Below are 17,534 nucleotides of genomic sequence, written 5' to 3'. Positions count from 1 at the left end.
CCCACTGAAGGAACAATGGGCTGGGAGGTCAGTTCCTTGACCATTAATAATAATAATAATAATAATGGATTGGATTTATATAGTGCTTTTCAAGGCGCTTTACAATTCCACTATTCATTCACTCTCACATTCACACACTGGTGGAGGCAAGCTACAGTTGTAGCCACAGCTGCCCTGGGGCAGACTGACAGAAGCGAGGCTGCCATATCGCGCCATCGGCCCCTCTGGCCAACACCAGTAGGCGGTAGGGTAAAGTGTTTAGGTTTCAGTCATTATGCAAATTTACTTTTTATAAGATTGGGGAAAGCTGCAGTCAGCTGAGCCTAAAGAAGTCACTTGGATGAGTGACGAAACATTTCTCCCACTGAAAACGCTACGTCCAGATGAACAGAATCAATCTGTGGGGGCTCATAAAACCATGATTAGAAATAAATCTTCTCAGATGTATTTTTACATTTTAGATCCACAGCAACAAAGTTCACAGCACGACGTCTCTGTTCAGTAATTATTATTCCCGTAAACACTAGCTGTCTGAAACTTGTCTAGAAACCTTGGACACTGGCGGGCTTCTCTTGCTTACCTATCTGCTCATCCTTTTTCTTTCGGCTCGCATGATGATTTCCTGGTTGAGTTTATAAAGACTTTTGCTCATCCCATTTCTGAGGGTAGTTTGGGGAGAAAGTTACTGACTCTCCAGCAGGGCCGTTACAGTGTGGTCAATTATGATTTCCCAACAGCCACTGCCGAGGCAGGCTGGCCGGATCAAGCTCTGCAGGGTCTATTTTCCATCCATCCGCCTCCACTTTTCCTTTTTAGGGTTGTGGGGGGCGCTGGAGCCTATCCCAGCTGTCATAGGGCGAGAGGCGGGATACACCCTGGACAGGTCGCCAGTCTGTCACAGGGCAAACACATAGAGACACAGACAACCATTCGCTCTCACATTCATTCATACATTTACACCTACAGTGGGGCAAAAAAGTATTTAGTCAGCCACCGATTGTGCAAGTTCCCCCACTTAAAATGATGACAGAGGTCAGTAATTTGCACCAGAGGTACACTTCAACTGTGAGAGACAGAATGTGAAAAAAAAAATCCATGAATTCACATGGTAGGATTTGTAAAGAATTTATTCGTAAATTAGGGTGGAAAATAAGTATTTGGTCACCTCAAACATGGAAAATCTCTGGCTCTCACAGACCTGTAACGTCTTCTGTAAGACGCTTTTCTGTCCCCCACTCGTTACCTGTATGAATGGCACCTGTTTGAACTCATCATCTGTATAAAAGACACCTGTCCACAGCCTCAAACAGTCAGACTCTATACTCCGCCATGGCCAAGACCAAAGAGCTCTCGAAGGACACCAGGAAAAGTATTGTAGACCTGCACCAGACTGGGAAGAGTGAATCTACAATAGGCAAGCAGCTTGGTGTGAAAAAATCAACTGTGGGAGCAATCATCAGAAAATGGAAGACATACAAGACCACTGATAATCTCCCACCATCTGGGGCTCCACGCAAGATCTCATCCCGTGGGGTCAAAATGATCATGAGAACGGTGAGCAAAGATCCCAGAACCACACGGGGGGACCTGGTGAATGACCTGCAGAGAGCTGGGACCAAAGTAACAAAGGTCACCATCAGTAACACACTACAACGGCAGGGAATCAAATCCCGCAGTGCCAGACGTGTTCCGCTGCTGAAGCCAGTGCATGTCCAGGCCCGTCTGAAGTTTGCCAGAGAGCACATGGATGATACAGCAGAGGATTGGGAGAATGTCATGTGGTCAGATGAAACCAAAGTAGAACTTTTTGGTATAAACTCAACTCGTCGTGTTTGGAGGGCGAAGAATACTGAGTTGCATCCCAAGAACACCATACCTACTGTGAAGCATGGGGGTGGAAACATCATGCTATGGGGCTGTTTTTCTGCCAAGGGGACAGGACGACTGATCCGTGTTAAGGACAGAATGAATGGGGCCATGTATCGTGAGATTTTGAGCCAAAACCTCCTTCCATCAGTGAGAACTTTGAAGATGAAACGAGGCTGGGTCTTCCAACATGACAATGATCCAAAACACACCGCCCGGGCAACAAAGGAGTGGCTCCGTAAGAAGCATTTGAAAGTCCTGGAGTGGCCTAGCCAGTCTCCAGACCTCAACCCCATAGAAAATCTGTGGCGGGAGTTGAAAGTCCGTGTTGCTCGGCGACAGCCCCAAAACATCACTGCTCTCGAGAAGATCTGCATGGAGGAATGGGCCAAAATACCAGCTACTGTGTGTGCAAACCTGGTAAAGACCTATAGTAAACGTTTGACCTCTGTTATTGCCAACAAAGGTTATGTTACAAAGTATTGAGTTGTATTTTTGTTATTGACCAAATACTTATTTTCCACCCTGATTTACGAATAAATTCTTTACAAATCCTACCATGTGGATTCATGGATTTTTTTTTCACATTCTGTCTCTCACAGTTGAAGTGTACCTCTGGTGCAAATTACTGACCTCCATTACCATTATTCCACCCAGCACAGGGATAAACCCTGCAGGTATGACAACAGCAGGTGTATCACTCCTAACGTTTTCCACCTGGAGACAGCATTTACACTGGAATCTGCCTTTGGTGGCTTTTTTGCAGCAACTGTGACATTCACTAGTAGAACTGACACACAAAACAAAACAACAACTACACTACACACTAACTACACACCAACTACACAGTAAGTACACAAGACAACACACTAACTATAGACTCCAAACACGGTAAACGTCAAGTCTCTCAGAAGTGAAAACTCACTCTCTTTCTTTCTTACACTCGCTCTTGCCGGTGTCACTCCTAAAACCTCCCCTTCTTCCTAAACAACCAAATGTCACGTTTCCATATATATGTTTGATTGTTTGACACAAACAGGGAAGGGAAGGCTGTTTTTTTTTTCCTTTTTTTGCTTACAGGCAGAGAGTTTTTGCTAGCGCCATTTTTACTGTCTCTCCCTGTAGTAAATGCTTTGATAGTGTGAGTACAAGAAAATAACTTGTATAATATGATGTGTTAAATGTGTTTAGATCAGAGGAATAGGGAAGGATTTGTTTGTCTGTGTTTTAGTTTGGCTTAGCTGTAGGCCTGAGAGTGTGTAATTGTTTAGAGAGAAAGGAATTTATGGACACTGGGGGTCTGCCTGCCATAAAAGGAGACAGGAAGCTACAGTTGGGGGTTGCTGATGCTGATGCTTGTACCTTTAATAAAACTCATAATTGTTATAAACTTAGAAGTAGGTTTGCAGGAGACTCTCCACATGATCTGTAAATGTAAGACAAGAAGAGGCCACTGGCCCAGTGGATGCAGAGTGGGAGTCTATTTTTTTTAAATATGTTAACTCTGTTTTGTATGTTGTCTAAAGGAATTTGGTGTAGCTTAGGTGAGGAGATTACTGTTATGACCGTCAAGAAGTCACCTACACAGACACACACACACACACACACACACACACACACACACACACACACACACACACAGTGCTTAAACTGTTACACTCACACTCACTGGCGTGCACTCACATAGATATACGGGTACGCACACACACAGGCACTCACGTGCTCGTGCATACACACACAGACACAGAGTTTTCAGCATGGGGGTTTTATGATGGGGTCACTTCTATTAAGCTGGTTGTAACAGACAAAGGAGTGAAGATCTGCAGAGGGACCCCGGCTTTGCATATCTCCCCTTCTAGAAGATGCATGCTTAAATAAAATTGAATAAAGGTTTTTGTGAAAATGACTACTGAGTTCCGGTACGTCTCTGGATGCCCGAGGAATAAAAAGAACCGGGGTGAAACTGATTTCGCAACAATAGCTAGCAAAATAATAATTAGAATGAAAAAAAAATAGCATGTGTAATGTACATGTACTGGAAAATTATTTACTAGGACTCACCTAATGCGACTGGAGAAAGCAAACTCTGCCACTGCCGTTTTCCATCAAACACTCATTAAAACAGAAACCTACATGTATGTTAGCGCATTCATCCCGACTGCCCGGGGCAGGGGCGGGGTCACACATTAAAACAGACAGCGGTGCAAGGCAGCCCAGGCTGAGAAATTTTGCTTTTACATTTTGCGACTCATTTTATTTCTCTATCTGAAAAGAAAACTATTCAGTCAGATAGTTATTTGTGGTGAATGAAATACAGCTACACTTTCAAGGACTTTTAAGCACCACATCTGAAATTAAAGCACTTTTCAAACCTTGAAAACACAATATTAAAATTCAAGCATTTTCAAGGATTTCAAGCACCCGTACGAACCCTGAAAAAATGTTTGTAATCATGTATGATTTTTGTTCCACTTCTCACGTGTACACCACTTTGTACTGGTCTTACACGTGGAATTCCAATAAAACTGATTCATGTTTGTGGCTGTAATGTGACAAAATGTGGAAAAGTTCAAGGGGGCCGAATACTTTTGCAAGCCTTCTGTACTTACAGAGCTTTGTTGGAGGCTTTGATCACTGGCAGCAACCTCAGAAGAGCCTTCTGTGAAGCAAAGTATTTCTTCAGGTCAAACACATCCAGATCTTTTTCTGATGACAGCAAGATGAAGACCAGAGCTGACCACTGAGCAGGAGACAGTTTATCTGTGGAGAGACGTCCTGATCTCAGGGACTGTTGGATCTCCTCCAGCAGAGAACGATCATTCAGTTCATTCAGACAGTGGAACAGATTGATGCTTTTCTCTGCAGACAGATTGGTTCTGAGCTTCTCCTTGATGTACTGGACTGTTTCCTGATTGGTCTGTGAGCTACTTCCTGTCTGTGTAAGCAGACCTCGTAGGAGATTCTGACTGGTCTGCAGTGAAAGACCCAGGAGGAAGCGGAGGAACAAGTCCAGGTGTCCATTTGGACTCTGTAAGGCCTTGTTCACAGCACTCTGGTAGAAGTGTTTCTCTGCAGATTCTCCTGTTTCAGACTTCTGGGAGGTTATTTGGTCTTCCAGCAGATTGAGTCCAGAGTTGATGAAGGTCAGATGGGCATGAAGAGCAGCCAGAAACTCCTGAACACTCAGATGGATGAAGCAGAACACCTTGTCCTGGTACAGTCCTCTCTCCCCTTTAAAGATCTGTGTGAACACTCCTGAGTACACTGAGGCTGCTCTGATATCGATGCCACACTCTGTCAGGTCTGATTCATAGAAGATCAGGTTTCCTTTCTGCAACTGATCAAAAGCCAGTTTCCCCAGTGACTCAATCATCTTCTTGCTCTCTGGACTCCAGTGTGGATCTGTCTCAGCTCCTCCATCATACTTGACCTTCTTCATTTTGGCCTGAACCACCAGGAAGTGGATGTACATCTCAGTCAGGGTCTTGGGCAGCTGTCCTCCCTCTCTGGTTTCCAGCACATCCTCCAGAACTGTAGCAGTGATCCAGCAGAAGACTGGGATGTGGCACATGATGTGGAGGCTTCGTGATGTCTTGATGTGGGAGATGATCCTGCTGGCCTGCTCCTGATCTCTGAACCTCTTCCTGAAGTACTCCTCCTTCTGTGGGTCAGTGAACCCTCTGATCTCTGTCACCATGCCTACACAGTCAGGAGGGATCTGATTGGCTGCTGCAGGTCGTGTGGTTATCCAGAGGCGAGCAGAGGGAAGCAGTTTCCCCCTGATGAGGTTTATCAGCAGCACATCCACTGAGGTGGACTTTCTAGGGTCAGTCAGGATTGTAGTTTTGTGGAAGTCCAGAGGAAGTCGACACTCATCCAGACCATCAAAGATGAACACAACCTGGAAGTCTTCAAAGCTGCAGATTCCTGCTTCTTTGGTTTCAGTAAAGAAGTGATGAACAAGTCCCACCAAGCTGAACTTTTCCTCTTTCAGCACATTCAGCTCTCTGAAAGTGAATGGAAACATGAACTGGATGTCCTGGTTGGCTTTGTCTTCAGCCCAGTCCAGGCTGTATTTCTGTGTTAAGACTGTTTTCCCAATGCCAGCCCATCCTTTTGTCAGCACTGTTCTGATTGGTTCGTCTCTTCCAGGTGAGGCTTTAAAGATGTCTTCTTGTCTGATTGTTGTTTCTGGTCTGTCTGGTTTCCTGTTTGCTGTTTCCATCTGTATGACCTCATGTTCATCATTGACCTCTGCAGTCCCTCCCTCTGTGATGTAGAGCTCTGTGTAGATCTGATTCAGGAGGGTAGGGTTTCCTGCTTTAGCGATGCCCTCAAACACACACTGGAACTTCTTCTTCAGGGCAGATTTAAGATTACGATGACAAACTGCACCTGGAAGTTCTGAATAATAATAATAATATTAAAAATACAACTTCAACAATTGTATTTTACAAAAGGCTGATGACAATTTCTGACCCACTGAGAAATGACTGAACACACTGGTATCATGAGTGTCTCATTTATCCAGCAGCTTAAATCTTTATAGAAATCCTCTTACTGCTCTGCAGACGGTCAGCCAGCTCCTCCTGCTTCATTCTCCTCAGGAAGTCGACTGTGATCTTCACAAATGCCTCTCTGTTCCTCTGCTCATCATCCTCCCTCTGAAACTCCAAGCACTGGGGCTTATTTGGATGCAGAGCCTTCTGGATCTTTTTCAGCTCGTTCTTCACAAAAGTAATGATGTTGTCCTCCAGCAGCTGGAACAGAATACTTTATGAATGACCCACCACTCTGAACTTCAGTCTACACAACATCCACTTCTTTACGATCAAGGGGCACATCATAAACGATCCCTCCACCAATTATAAGTTTGACTTTATCTGATTAACTGAGACTTTGTCCACAACTCCATGATCCCAAAACATTGATTCTGTTGATATGGATGCAGTGATTTCAGTGGGAGAAACATTTCACTGGTGTTCAGAGCTGAACGACCAACAGGTTGAGAATCAAAGCCAGAAACTTGTAGGTGTTATAGGTGACTGAGTTGATCATACAGACAGCTGGTCTTAAAGGTTCACTCTGTTTATCTGTCATCAGGATGCTACAACACAGAACAAACACCATCCCCACAGACACAGCAGCCAGGGAGGCAGAAGAACATCACATCAAGAAGGCCCTGAGTAAATGTGAACGCTGGTTTGAGGGCGGAGTCAAGGAGGCCATTTATGTGAAAAGGGAAAGACCATCTCTGAATGGAGGAGGGGCCTAAGGGTACATCTGACACCATCTTACAATGCTGTGATTGATCAGTGGTTGTTGATCAATGGTCCTGACAATATGCGTACCAATGATCAATGAACTGACCTACCAGCCCATTGTTCCTTCAGTGCTGCTGGTTTCAGTCATTATACAAATGTGCTGTTTATAAGGTTGGAAACCTGCAGTCAGCTGAGACTGAAGAAGTCACCTGATGATGATGAAACGTTTGTTGCACTGAAAACGTCCAGGTGAACAGAATCAACCTTTCTGGGATTTACTTACCTGGATGACTGAGCATCAAGACACAACTCTGTGACTTTTCTCAGTTGAATCCTCTCCTCCAGGTTTGTTAACATCTACCAGACCTGTGGTGCTGCCCAGGGACAATAATCTATGTGAGAGGTGGAAAGTCATACAGGTGTCTGCTCCTGCCTTTAGTTATTTTTATTCTACTATGTGTCAACTGGCTGAACCTACTCCAACTGTCTACCATCCCCCTAAACTCAACAATGACTTAGTGATCTATCCATTCTCTGACCAAACAAATCCTGCCTCAGGATGTTAACATAGCGGCACACTGATGATCCCACTCACTGTGAACAACACATTTTGAGCTGATTTGCTGCTCTGGTTTACACGTGAAGTTTGATTGCTGTCACCAACTTGAGAGGCTCTACAGAAAAACTGGACTTGTCCACAAAAAGATGCATAAAAATCCTAAACTACATTACAAGGACAGCATTGCTCAATCAACTCTAATTACTATTGCCATGCTATCTCTTCTAATTAAGGTACAGACACTCAAACTTGCTACTGCATGCACCTGTAGAGGGCCACCAACAGATGGAGATTTCTTAAACAAATCCACTTGGATATTTAGCTGTAGATGATTTTCTCAATGTGATTGTAGGATTTTGAGTTATTCTTTAGATTTATTTAAACTCTTATATTGTGCACAAGTGTTAAGATAAGATAAGATAAGATAAGATAGAACTTTATTAATCCCTCAGGTGGGTTCCTCTGGGAAATTCGACTTCCAAAAAAAGCACAGCAACGACCGAAGTTACAGTTACAGAACTGTCACTGTAAAAAAAGTCAGTAAAATATACATCAAAACACCGTCAAATTCCAACGGTAATGGAGCGTAAAACCAAAAACTTCCTTTTACTGTATTAAATAGATTGAATAACCGTTAATTGTGAGACTGGATAAAACTTTGTTTTTTACTGTAATAAAATGTTGAAATTATAAATATTTTCTGTGAAAACAAATAAATATGCATACATTTTACAATTACATATTGTAATGTTGAAAATGTCTGAAAAACTTAGATTTTACGGTATTATTTGAGTAAAACTACATCTTTTGGGGTTGTGCACATTGGAATTCACAGTATAAAGCTGTAGATTTTTAAGCAAACAAAAACATTCATTTTTACAGAAGCAAGATGTTAAAAAATAGGGTCCACCGTAATAAAACAACCAGTACATACCATTAACAAAAAAAAACAAACAAAAAAAAGAAGCAAATATCAGCAGTGAAAGACAATAAAACTGATAGTATTTTTTTATTTTAAAATTCAGATACTGATATACAGATTAAAAGTTAGGCCTGCAGTATATCATTGTTAACCTTCTGATAAAAAAATCAACAGCAAAAGAAGATGTTAAAAATAAAGTTCATGGTTGTGAATAAAATTGATTTCAATAATCTTTTTTAATTATTATTTTAAAACAACTATATGTTGTTGTGTTTCACGCCATATTATCAGACCACCTTAAGTGGGTCCACCTTAAATTTTGAGTTTGTGTGATCGCTGTTGATTGGTAGCTAAACTGCTGGTAAACTGTGTGTACAGACGTTTTACGTTCGAATTGCAGAGAAAAAAAAAATCTGGTAGCAACATTGTGCAGTATGAGCGAACCATTTCACCAAAAAAAGGGGAAGCAAGGCAAGACGTGGCTGCAGCGGTCTGCAGACGTGACTTCTGATCAAATTCGAACCTCCTCCTAAAGAAACAAAGAGCGACGTTACATTGCGGGATAACGTCACCTGAAAATGACCAATAGCGCGGCGCGCTGCTGAGCTGTGTGCCAACCGCTCTTTTTTTCATGCAGGAGACTCAAGTTGGCTTCACTAACGGACACAGTTTTGAACTCGCAATTTAGCGCCATTTATTGCTGCTTGGACCACAGCATCTTCAGAATTTGTAGACATCCTGGCAGCTTACAATTAGTTCGAGGTGAGGTGAGTACATGCAACTTCAAGTTATCTCTGTTATAAAAATCCACCAGCCCAGCGTTTATAGATAATTTTAGCAGTTCGTTTTTTTATGAGTGAGGTTGTGAATTTAGTTAGCATTTGTGAGTTGAGTTAGCATTACTGTCGCGAGGGAAGCATTGCTCTGGATTAGTTTCTGTATTTGGCGTGCTTAATTCGCTAGGGAGGAATTACCAAAGTACTTGGAGTTATGTTAATGTGTAATTTCTGTGGTAAGGTAGTTCAGTCATCAAGGGGCTACGTGCTTCATTGTAAACTGCATCGGAATGAGCCACGTAGTTTCTTTCGGTGTATTGAAGCAGGCTGCGTTTAAGGCTCATTTTTACCGAAGACACTCTGCCCCCACCCATGTCACTGGTGTGGCGGTGGTTTCTTCGTTTACATGTGCAATGGCGATGTGTGAACGTCAGTGTCAGAACTCTAAAGAGTTAATAGCTCATCTGAAGAGCCATATTGTGGAAGGACACGTGGTCACTTGTCCAGTAAGAGGATGCACAAATACCTTTAGAGTTAAATCATCTTTTACTGCTCACATGTCACGTAAACACAGAGAGTTTTCAGACAGCAGCATTGGTGATTTATATAGACAGTCTGCATGTCAATCATCATCTGTTCCAACCACATCAGATGACTTTGTACCCTTGATTTCCGAGCCTGCTGCACAGTCTATTACAGATGAAGATAATATGGAAATGCCCCCTGAATTCTGTGATCTTTTTCTGAGAAACGTTTCACTATTCTACTTAAAATTGCAGGGTCAGTTTCTACTGCCTGCTTCAACCATACAGAACATTGTGGAGGAAATGCAGAACATACATGAGTTGGGACAGACATACAGTTTGGGTAAACTTGCATCACTGTTAAAAGATGACACATCATTATCAGAGGAGGACATCAACAAAGTCTGCGAGTCTGTCAAAAGCTATGATCTTTTTTCTGCATGTCATACCGGGCCATTGAGGACAGTGCACTCCAGAGCTCAGATCTTTAAAAAAGCCTTCAACTATGTGGAACCAAAGAAAATATTTTTAGGGAGAGATGAAAACAGAAAAGATAGGTTTGCCTATTATGTGCCTTTAAGAGAGACTTTGAGATGTCTGCTAGAGTCTGATCTGTGGCAGAAATCAGAAGAGCCCTCTACTGAGCCTCCTGTTGATGTTCTGTGTGACTTAAGTGATAGTAAGCTGTTTAAATCAAATGATTTTTTTGGTCAAAACCCATCATGTCTCAAGCTAGTACTCTACCAGGATGCCTTTGAAGTCGCTAACCCTTTAGGCTCTGCAAGGACAAAACACAAGGTATTAGCTGTATATGCATCAGTGGCAAACTTGCCACTTCATGTACGCTCAGACACAGATCACATGTCTCTTGTCTTACTGTGCAGGGAGAAAGATTTTAAAGAGTTTGGTCATGCTAATGTGTTCTCTGAATTACTGGCAGACTTGAAAGAATTGGAGGACAGTGGGATTGTTGCATCAGATGAAACTAGAGTCAAAGGAACTTTGTTTTGCATTGCTGGTGATAATCTGGGTTCTCACTGTATTGGTGGCTTCACTGAAAACTTTAGTTCTTCAAAGTACTTCTGCAGGTACTGCCTGATAACGAAATCTGAATTTCAGGGTGCTGACCCAAATCTGTGTGGACCAGAACGTACCAAAGAGAACTACAACTCTGCTGTTGATCGCCTCCAGATTGACAATACACCAGACGTCGAAGGAGTGAAGTTCAGGTCAGTGTTCAATTCACTGAAATACTTCAACGTTTGTATGCCAGGCTTGCCACCATGTCTAGGTCATGATATCTTTGAGGGAGTTTTGGCTTATGATGTGGCACTGTATCTGAAATACTTCATAAAGAAAAAAGCATGGTTCACTTACTCCACTCTGAACCGACGCATCAAACAGTTTAGTTACCATGCCTCTGATGCTTCTACAAAGCCATCTGAGGTCAGTCCTCAAGCAGCTAAACTCTCAGGACAGGCTATACAGAACTGGAACTTCCTCCGATTGCTGCCTCTCATAGTTGGTGACACAGTGACAGACCCCACAGATGATGTGTGGAACTTAACTCTGCAGCTGAAAGATATTGTAGACATGGTGTGTGCTCAGAAAATTTCAGTGGCTCAGGTAGCATATCTTGATATTCTTATTCAAGAATATTTAGAGTCAAGAAAAGCTCTGTTCCCAGAATGCAACCTGAGACCAAAACACCATTTTCTACGCCATTACCCAGCACTGATTCTGAAATTTGGCCCACTGATAAGATTATGGACAATGCGCTTTGAAAGTAAGCACAGTTATTTCAAGAGGTGTGCCAGAAATCTGAAAAATTTCAAAAACCTCTGCCATACACTCTCTGAAAGACATCAGATGTTTCAAGCCTATCTTGCAGCAGGGTCATTGTGTCAGTCTGTCTTGAAGGTCAAAGATGGTTCTCCATTTTACTCAGTGCTGTACAGTAAAGCCATTCAAGAAGCAGTTCAAATGTTTGACTTTACTGAAACCAATACAAAGGTCACAGTAGAAATGATGTACAAGGGAACACAGTACAAGAAAGGACACTTCCTTGTCACAGGGGGCTCTGACTCTGTTGAGTTTGGTGAAGTAGTTCTCATTTTGATTAAGAATGACAGTGTTTATTTTCTGGTGTCGGTGCATGTGACAGAATACCATTCTCAGTATCATCTGCACTCAGTGAGAAAGGAAAAAGAAAAGATGCAGTGTGTGAACATCATTGACTTAATTGATTTCTATCCATTAACATCTTACATGAAGTATGGGTACCAAATGGTTCCTTTGAAAAACAGTGTGCTGTCACAGTAATGGTGCTGTTAGTTTGGTATTTACGTAACACTGTATAAAAGTGTAGTATCAAGCAAGATCAGCTTCATATTTTAAGACCAAAGGTACCAACTTGGTGTAAATTGACCTTTATTCACATTCTTTTATCAGACATCTCGGAAATGGGGGACAGCATAAGGAGTTCCATTACTAAGGTGCTGCCGGACCTGTCTGCCTCAATCCTTGAAATTGTAGTGGAGGCACTACAATCATTAGGAGTGGAGACATCTGAGGACTTGCAGTTCATCAGTGAGACTGATCTGAACTCTGTCCTGAGACCAGTTCAGGCAAGAAAACTGCTGGCTGCCTGGAAACAAACCAGTAAGTATTATGATTTCATTGCACAATAGCCATGAAGGGCTTTCTGTTTTTTCTATTATGCTTTGGCCAAGGTCCAAAAAGTACAATTAATCTATTGTTTGTGATATTGTTTTACAGCACCAAATATGGAAATTTCAAGCCAGGCCAGCATATCGTCTCCATCTTCTTGCTCCTCATTTTCTGCCTCCCCCTCACCCAGTCCAATATATTCTCTAGACTGGGTAGATAACTTTAGAATTCCAAGTGAAGATTTTCCAGAAGACTTGATCCAGTGTCTTCAGAGAGAGAAAAGACCAAAGCCTCGATTGTGGAGGGAGATGATCCGCATCATTGTGAAGGAGATGATGAAAGCCTGTGCCTCTCCAAGTAGAAGAGCCTCGACTGAAATTGCAAAAAAACTGGTTGCGTTGTATCCCAAGTCACTGCAGGATGTCATAGAGGGGGATGTGGTAGGACAGGGGTACCACTCTTTGGTAAAACAGATTCAGGCACGAATTGAAAATGTGAAGAGGTCTACTTCACCAGTGTTACAGAAGCGCAAACAGGGAGGATCAGATGACACCGATGAAGTGACACCTGAAAAGCGAGCATCTGTTCAAGACACATATGGCTGCATAAAGTGGGACATGAAGTTTTTGCCAGTCAGTGAGACACTGGAAACCCAGCAGGAGAAGAAGGAACGTATGAAGATTCTCAGTGAACAGACAAGCTTCAGTCATGAAGAAGTAAAAACTCTAATGAAATGCACCTACTACTCTCAGCGCAAAGCAATAAACAGCGGAGCAGACATGCAAACCCTCAAAGAAGAGTGGCCTTTTTTGTTTCAGGCGATTGGAATGACAGTCCATTTTGAAGAACTTACTGGGGTACCGCTGAAAGAGACTTTCCTCACCAGTCTGGAAAAGAAGGGAAAACGGGTTCTGGACTTTCTGAAAACCACTTGTGCAGACAAGAGCAAGCGTGTCTTGGAGGCTGTCATAAAGCTTCGAATGCAGAGGGGACAGCTGAAGGGCTGCTCAGAAGACGTGAAAGATATGATGCTCCTCCTCCTCTCCTATTTCGATGAAAAAGAGGAGACCCTCTTCCACTATGTTGATGAAACATGTCTGGCAAAAGAAGTCCAAGTGGAAAGCCTGCCTGTGACACCATGTGTCATTGTTTGTGGTGAGTTGAAAATTAGTACAGTGTGCACAGAACCTAAGCTAATGCAAGGATACGCTATATTAAATGTCTGCACTTTCACTATTTTAAGACACATTTGAATGGTAAAGGGGGTTTTACAGTTAATTCTTTTACACTTGTATTTCATTCCAAGGATCCTCCTGCTTTGCATCGAGACTGTTCATGCTCAGCATTGACCACAAAGTTGTAAATGACCAAATAACTGACTTCATCTCTGCAATCTGTCTGATGATTGGTAGCTACTACTGCCTGAACATCCACTATCCCCTGGAACTTGGCTCCACACTTGAATTTCTTCAGAGGTAATTCTTTTACTTTTCCCTTGCCTTTCCCTTTTTCTTTTTTTTATTTTCTTCATTGTATAGTGTTTTATTATGGATTATTGTGTTTATCAAGGTGTTTCTTCAACATTAACCCAGAGAAGGGAACAAAAGTTGAAAAAACTAAGAAGAAGACACTGCATGTGAACCCAAGAGTACTCACCCTCATCGCCGATCTCTCTGATCACGAGTGGCGAGAGACCGTTTAGAGACATTTTGAACAGATCGGTACAGTCAGCTTAACTGTACCTTGACTGGGAACTACTGTGTTGTTTATGTTTTCAGTTATCCCAGCTGATATTGAGTATTGTGCTCTTACCTGATTTCTGTTATCACAGGCATGCTTTTCAGAGGTTTTGACCATATATCTTTAAACAATCCCTCTAACTAGGGATTGTTACTGAGAACTCTACTTTTGAGGTTTCAGAGATGTTCTATATTCTATACAACAGAGTTTAAACTATTTGAATTTTGTATTGCCCTAATTAGCAAACAAGTTAAGTGTTGCACTGAACTGTTAACATTGAAATTTAAACAGCACTGTCTGTTACACACATTACTTGACTTTAACTGTTATTATAGCATTTTGTAGCTGTACGTTTCTGCAAAAGTGATGTCACAAGCTTATGTGCTTGTTCAAATTCATGTTTTCCTGACAATGGTTAATATACATTTGTTAGCTGACTTTAAGTGTAGAGCATAAGCAGTTTTGGCTTTTTTCTTTTCATAATGCCAGGACAAGCTTTAGATGCTTGTTTTGCCTTTATTTGTTTAAAGCAATATATTTGACTAGCAGCAAGTGTGTGGAGGTCAAAATATGTTCAAGACAATAAAAATGTCAGTGGAGGACATCTGAAATTTTGTTGCAGTGGTTTTCTGATGCATGTGTTTTAAGGTTTAAGGGTGGTGGCACAGCTAAGACCCAAGAGTCTCTTTCAAGGTTAGTAAAGTAAACAGATTCAACAAGATATTTTACACATTTCTTTGTTGTCTGTCTCTAAATCTAATTTTGTCTTTATTATGATTAAAAAGGTTTGTTTTGTTCCTGCCCTTTTCAGACAATGAATTTGAGCAGAAACCATAAGGATACTCAAAGGACCTGTGACTCTCAGGAAATGGTGAGATTTCAGGTCATAATCTTTTTTCTCCATTAAATTCATTTTCCTTTTTCCCTTTACAATGTTGCTGTTTTGTTTTTGTAAACAGCATCAAATGAGAGGGACAGATGGAACAGTTTCAAGACAATGGCAGGAAAAACATGCTGAAGATTGAAACAAACCTTGGCTGGAAATATTTGGTATGTGTTTTACCGTAAATCAAATTGTTGAAAAACATTCAGCTACACTGCAACACAGGGAAACTTGATTTGCACTTATTTTGTTACTTTAATTTCTTGTCTCATTATTTTTGTCAGTTATTATTGTTTATGGTGTATGCCCTTCTTGTTTTCTTTCTGAATGCAGAAGGTATCTAGCCAGTCCACAATGAAAGCTTCGTTGCACCCCATGAGTCTTCTGGCAGAAATGATGGCGCCTGTATTCTTTGGTTTCCCTAAACATCACACCCTGCCTGTTTATACGAGGCTCTTCAATTAAGTCTGCACCCAAAGATTCAATGAGAGGTAAGCAGTGGTATTATTCAAGTTTTGCTAAAGAAAGATGGACAGGAGACACTAATTTTAATCAGCCGAGCTCAGGTTCATGTCCAGGTGAGCAGTTTCATACGCTATAAAATGTAGATTGAATGATAGGTCTCATCACCATGCATTCAGCCATTAACTTCAAGTTCTATGATAAATCAATAGGAAACTTAAATACATTTTCCAACAAATTATGATTGTGATTAGGGCTGCGTTGTCTGTGTATCACTTTTACAAAAGTAGATTTAAAGGATAACTATTGCCAAAACGCAAACTGGGCTGTTTTTTTTTTTTTTTTTTTTTTTTTTCCCTGTATCGATTTTGATGCGCTCAAATTTATGCCCCGGCCCCCTAGTATTCCCATTCACTGGCTATTGACCACAAAACAAAATCACGGTCAATCTCAAAAACGGCTCGTTTGTCGTAATTATGCTTTTAGATATGTTTGTCTCGTTTACAGTTAAAAAAAAAAAAACCAGCCCATGTTGCATTTTGACAATAGCTATCCTTTAAGAACTGTATATTTTACACTTAAGAAGTCATTTATCATTAGATCTGTTTTTGGCAGCACGTTTTGTTCATTTCTGTGCATTTTGCTCAAGCACTGATCAAACTTTGTCCATTTTTTTGCTGCAGAGGGGATCCTGCCAGTCCAAAGTGAACTCCTGATGGACATTGAAGTACTCCTGCAGAGCTTGTATTTTTGACACCATGCGCATTAGAAAGTCCACTGAGTCCTTTCCTTCACCAAGGCAGGACCCAGTGACTCATTACTGTTGATAGGTCAGGGGCAGGTAATATTTTGTTTCATGTTTATTCATTCCTCCATGGATTACCAGCCATATATATGGACACATGCTGTATTCTCAAGATCTATGCTGTTTTGTAGGAATAGAGAAAATGATATGTTTAGTCTGTTTTCAAATGGTATGTCAAATTTTCTCATTGTTTATCAGTAATATTCTCTACCTTGGTTGTATATGAGCATCTTTAGATTTTTCTATATTTAGCAGTTGCAAATGTAAAATGTACGGTAAACCATTTATGTTCCTCATATTGTACTGTATTTTTAGCGGTAAAATACCGGCAGCTGTGGTTGCCAGGAATTTACCGTAAAATGTATCTGGTCAAAATAAAATGCTGTAATTTGTTATACGATTTCACTGTGTTTTTTACTGTCAAAGGTTTTAATAAGATTTAACATATTTCTGTTATTTTTACAGTTATTTACAATAGTAGGGTCTATCCTATTACTGTTAAATTAACAACAAATTACTGTAAATATTATTATATAACTTTTTTTTTTTACTGCAAATATCCGTAAAAAGCTATGGAAAGTTGCATTTTTTTACATTAAATTGCTGTATAATTGACAAATACATTTGTTTTTTTCTATCATGATTTTGGTAAAATAATACGTTGTCTACCTTAGAAATTAGGGTTACAAAACCAGTATACCGTATTGTCTTTTACAGATTCCACATTTTTTACACAGTATATTCCTGGCAACCACAGCTGCCGGTATTTTACCGTAAATTTGACATTTTTTTTTACAGTATGTATGTATATATATATATATATATATATATATATATATATATATATATATATATATATATATATATACACACACACACACACACATATATAAATACAGAGACAAATATAAATAAAATATACAAAGGGGATAAATAGAATAAATAGGAATAAAAAATAAAAATACAAGTGAATTGCACATTTCAAGTATTGAGTCTATTGCACTGTTGACTATTTACAAAAAGTATTGCACAAGGTATTGTACAGTGAGGTGCAGAGGCACTA

The 17,534-nt window shown here is 40.8% G+C and overlaps 1 protein-coding gene and 1 pseudogene across 8 annotated transcripts in view; one reads left to right on the top strand and one right to left on the bottom strand.

The window, feature by feature from the left end:
• The window catches only part of LOC308398086 (NLR family CARD domain-containing protein 3-like), a 42,116-nt pseudogene extending 35,470 nt beyond the window's left edge, over positions 1-6,646 (bottom strand). The window contains exons 1-2 of the transcript XR_013974755.1: positions 6,428-6,646; positions 4,476-6,270 (exon numbers count right to left, since the gene is read on the bottom strand). The product of XR_013974755.1 is annotated as an NLR family CARD domain-containing protein 3-like (transcript). The remainder of the gene's footprint in view (positions 1-4,475; positions 6,271-6,427) is intronic.
• A 2,249-nt stretch (positions 6,647-8,895) lies between these two features.
• On the top strand, positions 8,896-17,194 carry LOC308383718 (uncharacterized protein). Of its 7 annotated transcripts, none has more exons than XM_080861798.1 (10): positions 8,896-9,378; positions 11,031-11,140; positions 12,363-12,572; positions 12,690-13,736; positions 13,888-14,056; positions 14,970-15,014; positions 15,133-15,192; positions 15,281-15,371; positions 15,538-15,695; positions 16,350-17,194. In XM_080861798.1, exons 3-7 carry the CDS (start codon positions 12,374-12,376, stop codon positions 15,137-15,139), a joined length of 1,467 nt encoding a protein of 488 aa, XP_080717924.1. In that variant the 5' UTR covers positions 8,896-9,378; positions 11,031-11,140; positions 12,363-12,373; the 3' UTR covers positions 15,140-15,192; positions 15,281-15,371; positions 15,538-15,695; positions 16,350-17,194. The 7 variants fall into 7 exon arrangements, with proteins under 7 accessions (XP_080717924.1, XP_080717921.1, XP_080717922.1 ...); XM_080861795.1 differs by having other exon boundaries at positions 14,151-15,014; XM_080861796.1 differs by having other exon boundaries at positions 8,896-9,373; positions 14,151-15,014; positions 15,133-15,371.
• The last annotated feature ends 340 nt before the right edge of the window (positions 17,195-17,534 follow it).

The sequence above is a fragment of the Rhamphochromis sp. 'chilingali' genome (assembly GCF_963969265.1).
Source record: "Rhamphochromis sp. 'chilingali' genome assembly, chromosome: 1".
NCBI classification, from domain to species: domain Eukaryota; kingdom Metazoa; phylum Chordata; class Actinopteri; order Cichliformes; family Cichlidae; genus Rhamphochromis; species Rhamphochromis sp. 'chilingali'.
Note: the sequence above shows the minus strand (reverse complement) of the source record. Positions and strands in the feature narration are given on the sequence as shown.